At 38.4% G+C, this 19,793-nt stretch overlaps 1 protein-coding gene across 1 annotated transcript; it reads right to left on the bottom strand.

Moving 5' to 3' along the window:
- Positions 1-896: 896 nt before the first annotated feature.
- pygmb (phosphorylase, glycogen, muscle b) lies at positions 897-18,253 on the bottom strand. Its single transcript, XM_060874798.1, has 20 exons — positions 17,897-18,253; positions 16,037-16,138; positions 15,874-15,952; positions 15,671-15,774; positions 15,436-15,567; positions 14,269-14,380; positions 13,948-14,030; positions 13,655-13,798; positions 13,115-13,207; positions 11,917-12,063; positions 9,072-9,235; positions 8,711-8,825; positions 7,860-7,961; positions 5,583-5,730; positions 4,590-4,648; positions 4,329-4,470; positions 3,931-4,138; positions 3,303-3,437; positions 3,084-3,150; positions 897-2,168 (listed from the first exon to the last, which is right to left on the bottom strand). The coding sequence occupies exons 1-20, from the start codon at positions 18,137-18,139 to the stop codon at positions 2,019-2,021; spliced, it is 2,529 nt and encodes an 842-aa protein (XP_060730781.1). The 5' UTR covers positions 18,140-18,253; the 3' UTR covers positions 897-2,018.
- Positions 18,254-19,793: the final 1,540 nt, after the last annotated feature.

Here is a 19,793-nt window from a genome sequence, read left to right as displayed (position 1 = left end):
ACCGCCTACTTTCATACATATATAGTGCACAACCTAGAAAACCGATGTATCATCTTAAACCCTACGTGGTCACTTATTTAGAGCAAAGACAGAACCATTTGGGTTTGAGCTGCTGTTCCGTGTGTAGCAGCCTGCATGTCGTGCCAGATTACCGTGTTATGCGCTTTATTATGGAGATTGGATGCGTCCTGTGTTAAATCACTGATTTATTTTGTTTGGTCAATGCTGCCTCTCACTGTGTTGGTGTGCTTTAATGCACTTAAACCAAGCTGTAAGACTACTAGAATTCTACACGTTAAAAAAAAAACGAATTCATTCCAAAAATACACTTGAAGTTTAATGGAAAGTGAAAGTGCACGTTAGGTTATTGTGCACAGCTGTATTATGCTCCTTATACACAACTCCTTATACACAAATGCATATTGTTTCATTTCACATCATTCTATGAAGCAGTGATAGTATTTGTGTAAAAAAAAATTTTTTTTTTTTAATTTAAGTTACCTTTAAGTATTAAGTTATTAATATTACTTACTGCAGAAATCTTTCTCAGGTCTCTTTTCCTGAAGTAAAAGTCTTTTGCCATGTGATCACTTAAACCTCAAACCTAAGCATGTTTACAGGAAAACAAGACATCCTTGAATTTAACTTATAGCACAGAGCTGTTGAATTGATTGGTCAGTAGGGGTTATGAGGATTCTCACACACACACTTCAGGATGTGTTCTTATAGGAAAATAATAAACGTTTTATTCCTTACGTAACAGCTTATTATTCAGTTTGATGAGAAAGATGAGAAATTTGCTTTTGTTGGTGGGAATGTAGATGAGGGTTAGGTTCTCTAAGCCATATATAATTACTTATCCTGCTGTGTAGTCCATGAAAGACAGACGACGGGCATGTGTGGTACGCTTTATTTAATTATTATTTTGAGGTGGATTTCTGTGACAGATGTTGGCCCATGCTGTATGATCTGTCAGCTGACAACCAACAGAGGAATAACATTCAGAGTATGATACAGTAGCACAGAGCAAAAACTGCTATAGCTTATAGTATACTCATATACATACAGTACAGCCAACTTTTTTTTTCTTTTAGTCAAACATGACACAGTTTAGTATTTACCACACTCCAGTGAGAAAACGACTCTTAAATCTTCTATATTTATTTAAGCATAGATTAAAAAATCTTTTCATTAAAGTGGCTTGCTCACCAGTCTCTAGGCTGAGGACTAGTACAGACAGGAGGAAGTTGCATCATCTACAAGGCTCTCAAACACTAGCACACGTGTTCACACACAGACACGCTAACTAAGGCCGCTTTTCTTAGCGTGCTGTTAAAAAGAGAAAGTGCCAGATTGAAGACAGTATAATACATGTGAGGTGGCACAACACATCTCAATGATTTTTATGAGGTTTACATGAACAGCAACTGAGCTATAGTGAGTCAATATCAGTTTATATGATGTGATAGGATGAAAGAACAGCCTCTATTAATGTTAAAAACACTTCAGAAACACTACACACCAAGTCATGCAGGAATATCTCAATCAATCCAAGCAAGTAACAGTCGTCCATGTGGCTGAATATGAGATGCTGACAGACAGACAAACTCCAGACAACTCCAGACAACTCCAGTTCTATACGTCACAGTGGGTCCTAGTAAATTCTCCATAACTGGGTTGTTCTTTGGTTAATGAGACAAAAAAGAAAAATAGATCCATTCAAACAAATTTAAACTATTAAATGCTTAGCTTTCTGTTCCCAGGCAGACTGCTACACAGAGTTTAGTCCTGAAAAGAGGTACTGGTTAACATAAAGAAAATGTTACCTTCTCCTTATTACACAACACACAGAAAAGCAGGATGTTCATTTCTGAAACTGAGGCAGAGGAACCGGAACTCACAGGATTCGTTACACAATCAGCAATGACAGAATCACATAGACACATTTCCACAACCACAATGCAACTAAATGTATGAACAACTCCAGCCAAAAGAGCTTGTGAATACTGAGTAGCTGCTTAGCGAGGGTCGTCTGGAGCGGCGATCTTCTCCAAACTCGGCTCCACACCCCAAATCTCACGGGCATACTGAGAGATGGTCCTGTCACTGGAGAACTTTCCACAACCTGCAATGTTGCGAATCACCATCTTGGTCCATTCCTTGGTGTTCTGTTTGGAGAGTAGCATTAATAATTAGTTAAGCTTTTAGTTTTATCCAACCATAGTCAAGTGTAGACAGTGACAGAAATCATATGATCACAAGTAAGTGTGAGATAAGCTCCCTGGACAAAAAAATGTGGCACAAATAGAATATAACATTTCAGTAGTTTGACGAACATTGGACACTGACAAAGGTAAGTTTAATGATAGTGTTAGGCAAGTCAGGAGAGTGTTAGGATCAATCAGCAGTGTCAATAAATCAGAATAACGTTGATATAAAGGCTTATTAAAGTCTGAGAAGGCAATGCTTAGCAATTACTTAGCAAAGCCACTGTGTGTGTGTGTGTGTGTGTGTGTGTGTGTGTGTGTGTGTGTGTGTGTGTGTGCATGTGTGTGTGTATATAATTAGCAGCAGGAGGGTGTGATATAAGCTCTGTGAGACTGAGAACATGATGGTGGTTTGTTGAGCTGAGGATTGTTTACATGCTACAATATGTTCTGGGAAGTTGAGTTCAAGGAGTTGACCTGATGTCATGTCCAAGCAGAACACTCTTATGACACTCTTATGTTTCTAGCTTTACAACTGTAGGGTCAAAAGTGTGTGTGACTTGTTCAGTAAGCACAAAATGACACTCTGGCCTGTAAAGCCTGATAGAAAACATTTGGGGCAATTATTTTGTGTGTAAGTGAGCTACAACTGGCAGTATCTACCTCAAGACACTGGAGATGTTATTAAAGCAATGGGACCCATAATCAAGAATTGGGAAAGAAACAAGTCTTTTTGTACGTTAGGAAACAAAATACCTGATGAACTACTTTTTCTAACAGCATAGAGACTCTAGAGTACTTCATTGCTATGTCCTTGTATTTAGAGTATTGGAATTAGTTATTCAACTTTACTGTAAAAGTGCACTGTGCACTGACCTTGTACAGAGCGCTAACTCTATCCTGGCATTTAATGTAATCCTCAAAGTCAGCAAATACTTTGAACCTGCAAAAGAGAAACATACAGAAAACAAAGAACAGTAATGATAATGAAATAATAAACACAGCAGGTTATATGTATAAAAGACAGTACACTAATTCACAAACATGCAACAGAGTAAGAGTCTAGTTTCCTGCCAGGGAGAAATTAGTTTTGACCTGTCATGATTCATTAGCATGTTGACGATGTCCTTGAAGAGGTCTGGCTGACTGGGACTGAAGTATCCTCCAGAAATTTGATCAATGGCTTGCTTGAGCTCTGGGATGCGGCTGTAATACTCAGAAGCATTGTACCTGGAAAACACAAACGTTTGTAAAAAAAAAAAATGCATTTTCAATACTGTGTATGAAATGATCGTTTTAAATTTGCGTTTAAACAAATCATAATAATTATAGTTTATTTACAAATTTGATTTCATCTTGTTTTTCTATGACCCTCATTTCTGTTAAAACATATTTTTGATGTTTGGGACAAGACCAGTATGGGGACTCTAGATCTCTATAAAAGACACTACAACGTGATCATCAAACCATTTTACATTTGAAATAATTAATGGTTTTAATACAGAAAATTGAATCACTGCTTAGCTCATTATTGTAAAAACTGCTCCATTTTAATTAGAAAATGTCCTTCTCTGAGACTGACAAGTACAGAGCCACACAGCTAATGCAGAAGCTTTTGTTTACACTCATTCCTGAATTTTTGTGCAGTGACTTGAATGGGTCTGATTTATTCACAATTGGTTAGCATTTGCACCTAGATTCATAAATCACTTATTTTTTTCACCCTTTCTTATCCATGGCCTCAACATCCTCCACTCTCATGCCAAAGATGAAGAGGTTTTCCTCTCCGGCTTCCTCCGCCATTTCCACATTAGCTCCATCCATAGTTCCGATGGTCAGAGCGCCATTCAACATGAACTTCATATTTCCTGTTCCAGAAGCTTCTGTCCCTGCAGTGGAGATCTGCTCAGACAGGTCAGCTGCTGGGATTGCTACACAGAGAAGATAGAGCAGAAGAAAAAAAAAGTCAAAACAAAAATAAGCCTGACCAAAAATCCAAACCAAAATCTATATATGATGAACACCGATCCCACAAAAAGGCAAAATATCATATAGGAAGAATTATCTAGAGCAGTAGCGTAATCTATGTGAGATATTAATAGTTCTAATAAAACACAGCACCTTTCTCAGCCAGTGTCACCCGGTAGTTCTCCAAAAAGATGACTTTTAGGTGGTCTCCCACCACTGGGTCGTTATTTACTAACTCTCCAATAGATGTGATGAGCTTAATGATCATCTTAGCCATGTGGTAGCCTGGAGCAGCCTGGTGTAAAATAGGAAAACTTTTACTGTTTAATTCTGAGAGAGAAACAGATAAATTTATTCATCCACATAATGACATTTTAGAAAAATATCCAAAATAAGACATGATAACATGATCACCTTTCCGCCAATCATAATCGTCCTGGGAGTCCAGGCCTTGTTGGGTTCCTTCCTGATGCCTGAATGGAAACGCATCAATCTTACTTACGTTCTGAGACTCAATTCAACTGAGTGTTGACTGAAGTGAAAGGTAGCAGTACATAGTATTTTTTGTTTGAGATATACGATCAAAAAGTCAGGGGAGAGAAATACTTTATATAATGTTCATGAGCTGCCTTTGATAATCCTGTAACAACAATATTCATATGACATAAACAAACTCAAATATCTCAACTTTAGACATGAAAGAAATCAGGAGAGAGAGAGAGAGAGAGAGAGAGAGACAGAGACAGAGACAGAGAGAGAGAGATTTTTTTGCTGTACATCTAAGGCATTTATTTGTTTTCTAATATAGTGGGAATCTAATAAATAATAGTCAGCAGATTTATTCTTATTATTCTAAGTTATATCTAAGGATATAAGTTGAGGTATTTGTATTCTTAACCAGTTGTTGTGATATAATAGACTAATGGGAGTTGGTTGGTGAGACTGCTGTACTGATTTTATACTGATGTACTGATAACATATCTCCCTGACATCCTGAAGTTGTTATGGATGATTAGATTTAATTAAAAACATGGAGGATTAAATCTTATATCCATCACAGTTGAATTTTACCCTGCATTTTTATGTAGATGACGATAGATAGATAGATAGATAGATAGATAGATAGATAGATAGATAGATAGATAGATAGATAGATAGATAGATAGATAATTTATTCAGTCATAAATGTCACATATAAAGGCATCAGAATATTTCAAATATTCATAATTGGGAAAGTTATAATTATATGTAATTATAAGTAAATATATTTAATATAAATAAATATTAGAATTTTCACTGGAAAATGCATAAGGGACTGGAAAAATCATGTTTTGTGTACTGAGTTTTAATGGAATTTTCCCATTAGACACCGGTGATGAGAAGAGCTGTATGAACTGGTGTAATTACGGTTGTAGAGTGTGATGATGTGCAGGCAGTTCAGCAGCTGCCTCTTGTACTCATGGATCCTCTTCACATGAACATCAAACATGGAGTTCAGGTTGATTTTCACCTTATAATGCTCTTCAAGATGCACTGCAAATTTCATCTTATTCTCCTGCAAATACAGAAAATCGGAGTGAAGATTAAAACAGTGGTATACAAAGTAACTGTTCCTCTAGAAAGACAAACCAAAGAATGGTTTGGTTTTATGGTGCTAGATTTAACCAATCTTTCGAGTACAGTTCTCTGTCTAATAAAACTATAAGAATTGACTTATAATGTGAGATGTTTTTCCCTCTGTTTATAACCTTACACAGAATTTAAGTGGTTGATATAACGACTTCAAATTTTAGAGGCTTATTTACAAACACTTACATTTACAGCACTTAGCAGACACCTTTATCCGGAGTGACTTACAATTTATTTCATTTTAAACAGCTGAGCAATTGAGGGATAAGGGCCCAGAGAGCAAAAATGGCTTTTATATCACCATTTACTTTAAAAATATAAACATTTGTTCAAAATAAAACTAATTGTTTTGGGATTTTTTGGGGATTTTTTTCTATGAAATATATATCTCCAATAAATATATATCTCCACTAGTTACATGTCAAAGTGTGACATGAGTGTGACATGACAAAGAAATTCAACACTGAACTTGAGCACAACAAAACAGGCACATATTCCTTTTTTTGGCCTTTAGGAAAAATAGCAAAAAAAAAAATAATTTGTTAGTCAGGTTTATAATAGCAGATACTCAAAAAGATTTGAAAAACAAAAATCGCAGAGAAACACATACCAAAAAGGTGCAACATGCAATTAAATCCTACAATTAAAGAAATTATTCAATCACTCAAGGTGTTTGTTGTGTCAGCAGAGACTCTGTACTATAGGATCTACTAGAGCAGAGGTGTCAAACTCAATTGCACAGGGGGCCAAAACTCAAAGCACACTTTAGGTCGCGGGCCGAACAGGATAAACATTTATTAAACACGTTAAACTTTATATAACTTAAAATACTTTGCTCTCCATCAAAATATCCCTTGTCAAAATGATCATCAATTATCATCAAGTTTGCTGACAACACTCTTGTGGTGGGCCTGATCTCCAACAACGATGAGATAGCCTACCTACAGGAGACTAAAAACCTGGAGAGATGGTGCGAGGAGAACAATCTTCTGCTGAACGTCAGCAAGACTAAGGAGTTGATAGTGGACTTCAGCTCAAATCAGGAGCGGTCATACCAACTGCTAAACATCAACAGGACTCCAGTGGAGAGAGTGGACAGTTTCCGGTACCTGGGTGTTCAATCACACAGGACCTGTCTTAGTCCTGTCACATCAACACCCTGGTGAAGAAGGCCCGGCAGCGTCTGTACCATCTGAGACGTTTAAGGGACTTCAAACTACCCTCTTTCTACCCCTGCACCACTGAGAGCGTCCTGACAGGTAGCATCCCTTCCTGGTTCGGGACAGCACCATGCTGGACAGGCGAGCCCTCCAGGGGGTGGTGTGGTCAGCTGAACGTACCATCCACACCGAGCTCCCTGATCTGCAGGACATCTACAGCGGGCGGTGCCGGACCAGGGCCAGGAAGATTGTAAAAGATTTCAGCCATCCCGACAATGGACTCTTTTCTTTGTTGCGTTCAGGGAAACACTTCCACTCCTTGAAAGCAAACACAGAGAGAATGAGGAGAAGCTTCTTCCCGCGGGCCATTCGGAGTTTAAACCAGGAAACACCCAGGATCTAGATCTGGACCTCTCCCCTTCACTGTTTTTCCTTTTTTGTGCTTCAAAGTCTCCAAAGCGCCGTGAGAACTCAGTGCGAAGTGCGCTCAGTTTATCAGCAAAGTGCGCATTAGGGAACATTGTTGCACCAACATTACTTTGCAACAGGGAAAGTGAGCCAAGTTGCACTGGTGCATTTGTGTCTCCCATAAGGGCAGCTTCACTTGAACCTTTACAATAGGGTTGTATACAGCAACAGACGCTTGACTTGATTGACGCGGGAATGTTCCCGGGTAACCTATCATTCGGCAAGGCAGCTGTTGCGCTGCATTATGGTATCTGTAGTTTGTGTGTTATCATTATCATATCGCCAGGCCATTAATAACAATAACAATAGATCTATATAAAATAATCTCGCGGGCCGGATATAATTGTACGCCGGGCCGGATGTGGCCCGCAGGCCTTGGGTTTGACACCTATGTACTAGAGGATCAGCTCAAGTCATCTCTTCTTACCTGTTTGATCTTGGCAACATCTCGGATGAAAGCATCGTCATCCACAAACTCCAGGAGTTTCTTCAGCTGATCCAGATCACGAATGTAATCCTCACCAATCCGCTAATGTTTGATATACAGTATTACATCTTATAAAATCTTATTATAAACAACATATAAATAAAAGCCATGCAGTGTTATTACTCATTTACTTTCTACAAATCCTACAAGAGTTTCATATATGTGTGGCAGCCCAGGAAATTCTTCACATGGTGAAATGTGCTTTGGATGGTTCCAAAAACCATCGGATGCTTTTCAGGTTTCAGATGTTTTTCCTCCAAAACTGAGACGGTAAACAATCTGACATTAAAGATTTACCCAGGACCATAGAAGGCATTTTGGTATTTGATTACAAACTGAGCTGAAACGATTAGGCTAAGGTCTGTTTTGCTGCAGCACACAGCTAGCCAACAACTGTGTAGAGAAATCAGAAATAAGCTAACAAGGTTTTGACATATTTTTAAAAAAAAAAAAAATGTTTGTTAAACTTTTGTTATTCAACATGATGGAGCTGGAAGATATCCTTGTCAAGATTAAAAGCAAAAGAACAATCATCTGTGTGAGAAACATTTGTTCCTAAAGTAGAAGAATCTTTTTTTTTTTTTAATAAATGACAGTAACCATTATTTTTATGGAAAAGAAAATCAGCATGAAAAATATTTTCACGGGCAGAATTTAGCCACAGTTCCCCTTTTAATAAGCACCACACTGAAAGTACAGTAAAGCTTTTTTTACTTGTCATTATCTACAGTATCATCTATCACACATTCATTAAGTAGATCATTCATGTGTATATTTGTGGCACCTCTCACCTCAGCAATGACTTCCGCCAGACCAGGGTTGCACATGACCAGCCAGCGGCGAGGGGTGATGCCGTTGGTCTTGTTCTGAAACTTCTGTGGGTCTAGATCATAAAAGTCTTTAAACCTGGAGACAAAACACTGATTTCAGGAACTGACATTTACAAGAGCATGTGGTAAAATTGTAACTAATCTAATATAAATCTATGTAACAATTTCCTGATGTCATGAACTGTGTAGTGGCCAAATGAATATATTTAATCATTAGAGCTTCATGCTCTTTTGCACATATCTGCACATATCTCTCATTTCCCCCCCAGCACATAGCTTATTTCTGCTAAATCTGATCCTGCATGTAGTCTCCGAGACTTACACTGTGTTTTTAATGATTTCAGAGTGGATTCGTGCAACGCCATTTACAGCATGAGCGCCAACGATGCACAGATGAGCCATGTTGATCTTCTTCAGTCCTCCTTCTTCAATCAGAGACATGCGCCTCAAGCGGTCGCTATCACCGGGGTACAGAGAGGAGACTCGCTAAGATGAAAAAGAGAGGAAGAGATATTCTGATCAGGTTAACAGCATGACATGAAATTGATGGTCAACCTCCAGCATCACACACAAGAACATCCTAAACACTCATTTACATTCTGGATTAAAAATTTATTTTTTTCAAAAATGAATCTTTAAAAAAAATGCATAGTTATATATGTATAAGCATAGCTACATTAACCCTTGAGTCACACATGATTACGTTTCCTCCCTCTAATATTTTTTTTCAGTTAGCCCTCAATCCATTTAACTATATAAAAATACTGAAACTCTAACACTAAAAATCGCTAATAATTAAAATACTATAAGTAAACCACGTTGTTCTACATTATATGTGAGTAAATTGTTCAGACAATTTCTAAAGTCTGCTTTCTTCCAGTGCGTATGATTCATATGTTACACCAATATTTCTGTGCTTTCTTAAGAAGGTATCTGGCAAACAAACATGTGCTGTAAATTAACATGTTATCAGCACATGTCACATCCTGGATCTCACACCACACTTGACAAGCGTGACCTGTTTTATTTGGCTTTATGACTGACTATAGCAAACCAGGACACAAAATCCACTGTTTCATATATTTTAAATATCAGGGCTTTACCCAGTGAGGGATTATCCATATAAAATGTAAAAGGAAATGCATCCCAGACCAAAATGCACCATGTGATGTGGTCTGACTTAAACTGTAGCCAGATGCGTCTCAAGTATCAATACATCCTTGTCTGTGAACCACATCAGACTCCCAACATGTTGTCATTGCACACATTGTCCACGCTCTTCGCTCTTTATCTTTGGAGTTTGGGGAAATTTAAAACAGCTGTACAAATGATTAGATGCAGCAACAATAGTGTGCATAAAGCACCAGGAAACAATGAGCACCAAAAAAAGTTTTGCTAAAAATATTTTTCTAGTCAAATTCTGATGAATACTTTTACAGAATACTTTTGTAGTTGATTTTCTAGCTCTTTGGTATTCATGGTGGTGCTTGTTTAGGTGTTTTCTCAAACAAACTCTGGGGTCTTTAAGGAACAGGTGTCTTTATACTAAGCACACATGGTGGACTCCATCCATTTAATCATGGGACATCTGATGGCTGTTGCACCAAAACTAATTACACAGCAGAAGGGGTAAATACTTTAAATATTAGGGGCTATATTGTGTCTAGTCATGACACAGTACAGAGGAGTCCAAATGTCTGCTCCTTAAAATTAGAATTGTGTGGGTTTTTTCTTAGTTAAAAAATAAACAGACTTTTAGACCTTTTAAAATATTAAAAAGAAATTAAATATTCCATGTCTTGAATATTTAAAATTCAAAATTCTGTGAACAATTTCTATGTTCCTGTTTAAATGTAAGCAAATGTGTGATAATGACCATTTTTAAATGCTTTTTGCAAAAGGTCAGATTTTGTCTAATCTCGTTTAATCTCTACTGAAGCATGAGTTCAGATGATACGTTGATGGATTTGACAAAACTAAAGTTCATGAAAACTTGAGTGAACTCTGGCATTAAAACAAAAAGGGGACAAACTAAGTACTAAGAAACCATTCCAGATTTTAACACTACAAAACACTGAAAAGTTCAAGGGGGGTGAATACTTATGCATGAAGTCTTTGTAGGCTTAATAGGCTAAAATGAATACCCCAGTGGCACTGTCTGCTTGTGAGAGTCCTGATTCACCTTCCATCCATCCCAAATCATAGTGTCCCAAAGGTAACTAGATGGTCTACAATTTCTGGGCCTGTATTCATAAAGAGTCTAAAAACAATCGCATGGAGCTCATATATTAGCTTATAAATTTCTTAGGAATCTTATATTAAGAGTGATTCAGGACCAATCTCAGGAAAATACAAAACGTTTATCTTAGAGAGGAGGCGGAGCTAAACCCTGTTACTGGGTATAACACATTCTATTGAAGACTGTTGTTAAAATTTAAACAAGAAAGTGACTTTTTAATTTTAAATCTGGTCTATTATAAGTCTTCACGTTGTCTCTATGTTAAGATATTTGAGGTTATGTCGTGTAGAGATTACGTCCGTGACCGTATTACAGATGCGCTAACATCTGTATGTTACAAATGTAAATGTAAACATCTCCGACACAGTGCAGAAATGTCATTTTATGAATAACTTTTATCTTGACTAGGATCTTCTTTTTAAATTTAAGGAGATACACCCAAATTTCTATGAGATTTCTTAGAATTACGTCACTAGGAGAAACTCTTTACACTAATGATCTTTATGAATACGGCCCTGGTGTGTATCTGGTGTGTGAGTGTGAATCTGTGCACACTTTTTCGGCTATTATTACCCACAACTCCTTTTGTGAGGTAGGAGGAGTTTCTTTCCTTAAGCATTTTAGAAACATTTTAGAGAGGTGCAAATAAGTGTGTCCTAGTACATGCATGCTCATGTGCTTTACACTCTATTCACAAAAAGAGTACATACTTTTAGTGCATAGTGTTAGTAGTTGATTTGGGACACAGACAGGTTTGAACCAGACTCATAATTAAATACAGATGTAAATGCATTTGGCATACAATCTAAATGCAAGAAAACAACCAGTTGTAATCAGGGTACAACCTCCAAACAAATCTAACTGTTCTGTTTGTGTTTACATACTGGAGTATAGCATTCATTATAATAAACAGGATTTCTCAGCTCACCTCCAGGTGGCGCCTGTTGATCTCATAGACAATGTCCAGGTGGCGAGGCAGAAGGTTCTGGAAGAGGTCTACAGGCCAACGCTCTAGAGCCTCTGGAAGGACGGTGTGGTTAGTGTAGGCACAGGTACGCACTGTGATGTCCCATGCCTATAAGACAAGAGAGAGTAAAGAAGACGCCTGAAAACATGCAGCATAGGATCACATTAGAAAACAACCTGCTGTTATGAGCAAAATAATTAACGACCAGTTGGTACATAGTTGGGGGCACGGTGGCTTAGTGGTTAGCACGTTCGCCTCACACCTCCAGGGTCGGGGTTCGATTCCCGCCTCCACCTTGTGTGTGTGGAGTTTGCATGTTCTCCCCGTGTCTCGGGGGTTTCCTCCGGGTACTCCGGTTTCCTCCCCCGGTCCAAAGACATGCATGGTAGGTTGATTGGCATCTCTGGAAAATTGTCCCTAGTGTGTGATTGCGTGAGTGAATGAGAGTGTGTGTGTGTGCCCTGCGATGGGTTGGCACTCCGTCCAGGGTGTATCCTGCCTTGATGCCCGATGACGCCTGAGATAGGCACAGGCTCCCCGTGACCCGAGGTAGTTCGGATAAGCGGTAGAAGATGAATGAATGAATGAATGGTACATATTTCCTCTTTGTTATGTGTAGAAACTAGCTTTTGTTTATGTATTAATGAACAACATTTTATATTTTTTTCATCCATTTTTTGTGACAATTAATGTTGTCGAATGTCCACAATACAAGTGAGCTCAAAAACATTTTTTCCGTCTTCCTCATAAACGTAATAAAATACGCAAGTCTTGTTGTAGAGAAGCAGAAAAAGCACAAAATTCTCTGCCCTGATATTATCTACTTACTGTTACTGACACTGGAGACTCATTCCATAAATGTTAAATAATGGTCTCTTCTTTAAACAAGACGATTAAACGCATTGCTTTGTGTATTTGATATTTGTTTGCTTTGTTAAAATTTGTTGATAATTAGGATTAGGTTACGTGGAGCATTCGCCATACAAGTCCATGTGAATTAGTACAGAATGTTAAAAGCACGGTTATATAAACCTATGAATCTTATCCGGTTCTGACCAATCAGATTCAAGAGATAACGATTAGTTTATGCCCGGAATTGTAGCCTGGAAAAGAATGTTTACTGCTATATGTGTACAATGAAATAGACATCGGCACATACTGTATCCCAAGACACTTTCTCCTCATCCATCAGGATCCTCATCAGCTCAGGGATGGCGAGAGCTGGGTGTGTGTCGTTCAGCTGGATGGCCACCTGCACGGCAAAACACAGCAAGGCAGGATAAAATCTCAGCAAAGAAAATCTCACAGAAATATACTGAATTTTTACACTGGCCTGAATTGTGGGAGTGAATTATATATTTTAGTAACATGTTCTGTTCCTAGTCATTTTGAAATAAAAGAAACATGTTTAAGTAAATACTCTGTAATTAGAAACTCTGAGTAGATTTGTGTGAACTGAGAAATGTTTGTGATGTTTTATCATAAAAAAGAGTCGATACTAACACTCTCATGATCAAAATCTACTCTTCAAAAAAACAATTATAGCTTCATAGGTTTGTAGCTTATAGTCATACACTACTTTACACCCTTATTTACACTCTTACACTCATATAACCTTCAGAAAAAAACAAACAAACACCTGTACACAAAACAGTAATGAGACTTTGAAACCCTCCATGTGCAGGATTCCAGTTCTTACCTTTTCGGGTAACTTGGTCAGGTCTGTGCGCACCACCTCTGTCGAACCAAACTTAGAGGCCTTGAAACGACGGATGATGTCCTGAAGAGTAGCAGCTACCACAAAGTACTCCTGTTTGAGACGGAGCTCCTTCCCCTCAAAGAACTGCCCCACACACACACACACAACGTTCACAATACAGATCTTCCATTTTACTAGCATTCACTTAAACTGCAGTGTAAACAGGGTATTACTGCATAGTGTGGCCTTCTTCCTATTAATCAACTGAATTGTTAATATAAAATTGCACTCACATTGTCATTGGGGTAGAGCACACGGGAAATATTCTCAGCCAGATTCCTGTCCAGAACAGCCTGGATGTAGCCACCAACATTGACTGTTAAACACAGTGAGTGTTAGTGTGTAACAAACATGATGTTCAGATCGTTTCGCCATTTTTCCCCAACAGTAATTAGGACTATTATATATACTATTATATGTATGTTATGTATAAATAAGAATCCAAGAGGGTCTACAAATAAATAAAAAAGTCTACTACTAGTCTTTATATTTTAAAGATATTGACGACAGTATGTATGGTCAGTATACTGAATGAGTTATGATAAACGACTCACAGTCCTTGAGGTTGAACTCGCAGGGGGCTTTGGCTGACCACAGTCTCATGGTGTTAACAACATTGTTTCTGTATCCAGGGACAGGAGTGTCATACGGCAGGGCCAGAACCACCTGTTCAAACAAACCATGCATGCTTTAAAAACAACTTCTTTCAGTTCAAACACACAGCTCATGTCATGAAGACAAGACAACGAGTACTCCACTTTAAAATGCTTTGAACAGAGGTTCCACAACTTAAGAACTTCTGGTAAAAATTTCCACAAAGGTCTATGAACAAAGTAAATTCACAAATAATAATATAAAGCAGTCATAGGCCATTATATTATCTTATATTGCTATTTTAAAAATGTCAATAAAACTGCGCTACACTTTGTTGCTATATGTATTGTGCATCAAGCATGAAGCAGTTACTATAGTGCACATTAACACATCACATCCCCAATACAACAAAGAAAGCCCACCTTTGTATAGTGCACCTTTTATACTTTAATAAACAAATGATACTAAAAAGTGATCGGGAAATTATACATAAAATAAGATCTTTACAACTTGTGAAATAACCCATCTACAAGTAAAGATAAAGAACTAAGCTAACTAGAGCTGAATGTCTTTGTTATTGGTGATATAATGTGTCATAAACACTGCTTATAATGCATCTGTTAACAACTCAGAAATGTGATATAATTATTGCTATAAACTGTATTGCTATACAGTTTTTTTAACAAATAATAGTTTATTTCTATATGTCTGGTAAATGTATGATGCAATATTAATGCATGATAACCTGCACTGAATGTATTCATAAGTCAAATTCCATATGTATTCATATCAAAAGTTTAGAGCGGCCCTAGCTTCTATCATCAAGCATAATCCTTAACTGCTTTACATCTTTAACATCTAACTTCATTGTGTTAGATTAAATCCTATCCTATATGTACAGATTTCTCACATCTATAACAGGTATTAACAGGACTAAGGTTGTGTACATTTCATTGCAGTTCATCTCAACAGTAGAATCGAATCTAAAAGAAATGTGCACTGCTCCTTTAAATGTTTGTGATGTTTCTAATAAGCTGGCTCATTGTTTGCATGAAACACCTTTTGCAAAATATAAATATTTAATGAACAGTACACGATCTGATGATAGCTGCTGATGATTGTCATACCTGCGTGTCCACCCATTTAACCCCATCATCATGGTGCTCCACTCGGCCATAGAAGTGCACAGGGCGCATGTACTCTGGGCGGGCTTTCTCCCACGGGTTACCATAGCGCAGCCAATCATCTGCCTCCTCAACCTGTCAGACACCAGGTAATGGGTTATTGCTCATTCTCTCTCTCTCTCTCTCTCTCTCTCTCTCTCTCTCTCTCTCTTTCTCACACACACACACAGTCACTAACCTGCCAACCACTGACAATTTTCTGATTGAAAATGCCAAACTCGTAACGGATTCCATAACCATAAGCTGCCAAACCCAGAGACGCCATCGAGTCAAGGAAACAAGCTATGGAGGATATACAGGGGGAGAAGAATTTTAGTCTAGAATGAATGACAAAAATCTTACATGCAGTTTGATGCCAAACTGAATAATATTGTATCCAACCTGCCAGACGGCCCAGGCCTCCGTTACCCAGACCTGCGTCCTCCTCAATGTCCTGCAGCTCCTCCATATCCAGACCCAACTAGATGAAAGGGATTAGATTTAGAGACGTTTCTAGTAGCAGAACTAGCTTTATTCCCAACTAGTATTTTATTGTATATCTCACCTGGTAGGTGGCCTCATCACAGGCGCTCTCCAGGGCCAGATTAACCATGGTGTTCTGCAGGGTGCGGCCCATGTAGAACTCCAGAGAGAGGTAGTACACACGCTGCGGACAGCAGAGACAGACATTCAGTAAGAGTGATCAGTTTTAACTGCTGGTATCAGCAAATATGATTTTTTTTATTATTGTCCAAAATTGAGTTGAGAGTTTCATCAAAAAGTTGGTCAATTGTAACTTTTGGTAGAAAGCTTCCTACATTCCCACAATGCCATCTGAGTACCTTCTAATAATGGTGCCAGTGGGATTTGGTGCCATGTTTCATCTCGATTTTCCAGATATCATAAATCAATAAAATATTAATTACCATAAACTTAAATTGTGTTAACACAGCATTGAAATTGCTTATTTTCTAATCTTTTTCTAATCTAATCATTCATATACACAGACGCATAGGTCTGTATGCTCTACAGTCCTTCTCTAAAATCTGTCAGTAAGGGCTGTCTTGGTCTGTATCACCTCAGTTTGCTCTTACGGTCTGTCACCGTCAGGAATTTAGTAGTGAGAACGTGTGTGTGTGTGTGTGTGTGTGACCTGGCATTTGTTCTTGTGTATAAATAACTGCACTGGTGAGTGAGCCTCTGAAAAGGTCTGACTGTCTTTGTAAAGAGGCAAGACCTTCTTTCTGAATGCTTTCTCTCACTCTCTCTCACTCCCTCTCTCACACACAATCCCTCTCTCTCGCTCTCTCTCACTCTTTCTCTCTCCCTTTCTCTCTCTCTCACACACACTCTCTCTCACTCCCTCACTCTCTCTTTATTTCTCCCTCTCTCTCACTTTCTCTCACTCCCTCTCTCTCTCCCTCTCTCTCTCTATCACTCTCTCTCTCAGGTATTCCCCAAAACCAACATTTGCACTCCATGAGAACATAATTTGTTGTTTTAAGTCAATGTGAGCTGCACTGGGCTCTAAACCTGTACATCAGAGCCAATAGATCAGTTTATTTCCTCTCCGCCTTTCAGTCTGCTACCTAAATGCACAAACATCAATCTTAGCATTGTACTTACATAACAGGCTGCACACGGTTGCCAGATTGGCCTTTTAACGTCTCCATCTTATTCATATCCAATTCCAAATAAATAATATAAATGACATCCACGTGAATCCTGATGTTAGAAGTGATTTTTTAATAAAATAAAAAATGACTAAAGTTTCTTAAATTTAATTACATTTAAACTTAATATGCTCTGCCGAGTAGGAAATGACAATCTGGCAACAGTGGGACAGTTGATTTAAAGGGAACAATGTCAGAATTTTTATTTTATTTTCTAGGAAGTTTTAAACAACAACTATTAAATACATCATCACACACACACACTCTTACTATCTTTGCAAGGACCTTCTACTGACAGCATGATTAAAACAGCTATCATTAATAAATGCTATGTTTACACCTAAATAAAACCATAACCTCAGCAAACATAAATAAATGTGATTCTGTAGGGTTTTATATATATATATATATATATATATATATATATATATATATATATATATATATATATATGCGTAAAGCTTTTTGGATGTTTTCCTTGCACACACCAGCCAAATGTCATGGCAAGGTCAAACCTGGCCCATATCCCTATGTTTATTTGGATATCAGGTCCTTACAGAGATCTAAGCGCACGCGCGCGCACACACACGTTTCCGTACATACAATGCGCAAAATGGCTACGTGCTGAATTACTCTACCGTGACACACTACACAGGCAGCCATGACAGTCAGAATGACACCAATGGAATGGCGTATGCGTCACCATGGCTACCTCTGCTCACACTATTAGTATGTTTATAAGAGTGTGTTACTTTCGGGTCCGTCTCGTAGTAGTGCTGCTGTGTCCTGATCCATCGGCCCACTAGGTGATCGCGCACGGTGTTGGCCAGCGCCAGGTAGTAATCACGTTTCGTGGACACATTGCGGTCTTTAACCAGGGTGAAATGCAGGTGCCGGTTAAAGTTGGTCTTCAGGTCGGAGACGTTTTCCACCCCGGCGAGACCGCGCACTGAGATCTGCTTCCTCTTGTCCTGGTCGCTCAGAGGCTTCGGCATGGTGACAGAATGAGAGGCTTTCAGTTCAGACAAGACAGCAAGCTGCAGGGGGACGAGGAGCTTTATTCTCTCTCTCTCTCTCTCTCACACACACACACTCTCTCTCTCTCTCTCTCTCTCTCTCTCTCTCACACACACACACACACACACACACACACACTCTCTCTCTCTCTCTCTCCCTCACACACACACACACACACACACACACAGCTGCAGTACTGCTGAATAGCTATGGGTCTTGCAAGAACAAGTCGGTTCTTTGAAACTAGGAGAAACAACTCTTTTATTCTGACATTTAGGTTAATGGATTAATGCATAGTAATGTTAAAAATCGTGGGGGAACAGAAAACGGAAATGAACCGTTTGGGAGTCGGTTCTTTTTGGTGAACTGATTCAAAACATCAGACTCACTGAAAAGAGCCGGAGCCTTCATCACTAAAATGCCCTACAGGCGGTCGTACACTCTCAGGTCCGTTAGGTTATTGCACTGGATGGGCCGGGCTGTTGCTGGGTAGGTTGCCAGATTGTGTGATTTTCTCATCCAGCACATCATGTGCTAGTAAGTGCCAGTATTCTACCAGTAGCTTTCCCCAGACAATCACCCTGTCTAACAACCCACCATAATTATGTTCCCTGCTTCATATCTATAAGTACTGCATTATCAGAACTGTCAGTCATCACATTATCTGTGTATGTTACACACACTACTGCTGCTGCATATTGCACAGAACTGTTATTAGCACTACCATGCACTTGTCACACTTTATGTACATAACTGACCAGTCATATATTCTGTATTCAAATTTAATACTCATACTGTCTATATTGTCTCACGTTGTCTGTATGAATGGTCTGTTTTTCTCTTGTATAGTCCAAGCTAAACGTATAGTGTAATTTGTGTCACCAACAGCTAGAACCAAATGCTTTGTGTGCCAATAAACCTGATTCTGATATAGGACCACTTTGTAGGTGTATAATAATTAACCAAAACCCATGTGTTGCTTCCCTGAAACCTCCCTTGGTGTTCATCACATAAGACACTTGAATAATACTACTAGCAACCACTGCAGCACAGTCACTGATTATGGTATGTTGTCTGTATTTCCCCTACATCATGTCACACATACATAGCGTTGGTTGTAAAAATTGTAAACTCTTTTCTAGTGTCCACTGTATTTTGTAATCATTGTGATATTTAAGATATACACTGCAAAATCAGAGACAACTTCATTGGATGTGGAATCATTCTTAGCTAATAAAACTGGTTCTAATGATTATTTACAGCTTGTGAATGGTTCAATATGGTTTTTTCCTAGTGATTATCCTGGAGACAGGAATCATGTATTAAGCAAAGACTCACCATATAAATGTTTTGCCAGCCACCAGATTCTTAACCCAGTTATTATTAGACTGTTGTATGCGGATTGTCTACCATATAAATACGAATGGGTCAGATGTTACTATAGAAACAATAACACATTAGAATAATCACATTAAAATAAACCTATGACCTAAGAAATTTAAATACGACCATTATATTCAAGAATTCAACACCGGAGTTATAAACAGTTTTGTAATTGTGTCTGATCACGTGCTAGAGGAGAGCTTTATATAGAAACACTTCCATAAGAGGAACATTCCTGGTGAGATCCAT

Source organism: Tachysurus vachellii, chromosome 7 (assembly GCF_030014155.1).
Source record: "Tachysurus vachellii isolate PV-2020 chromosome 7, HZAU_Pvac_v1, whole genome shotgun sequence".
NCBI classification, from domain to species: domain Eukaryota; kingdom Metazoa; phylum Chordata; class Actinopteri; order Siluriformes; family Bagridae; genus Tachysurus; species Tachysurus vachellii.
The sequence above is the reverse complement of the archived record's forward strand: the minus strand, read 5'-3'. Positions and strand labels throughout refer to the sequence as shown.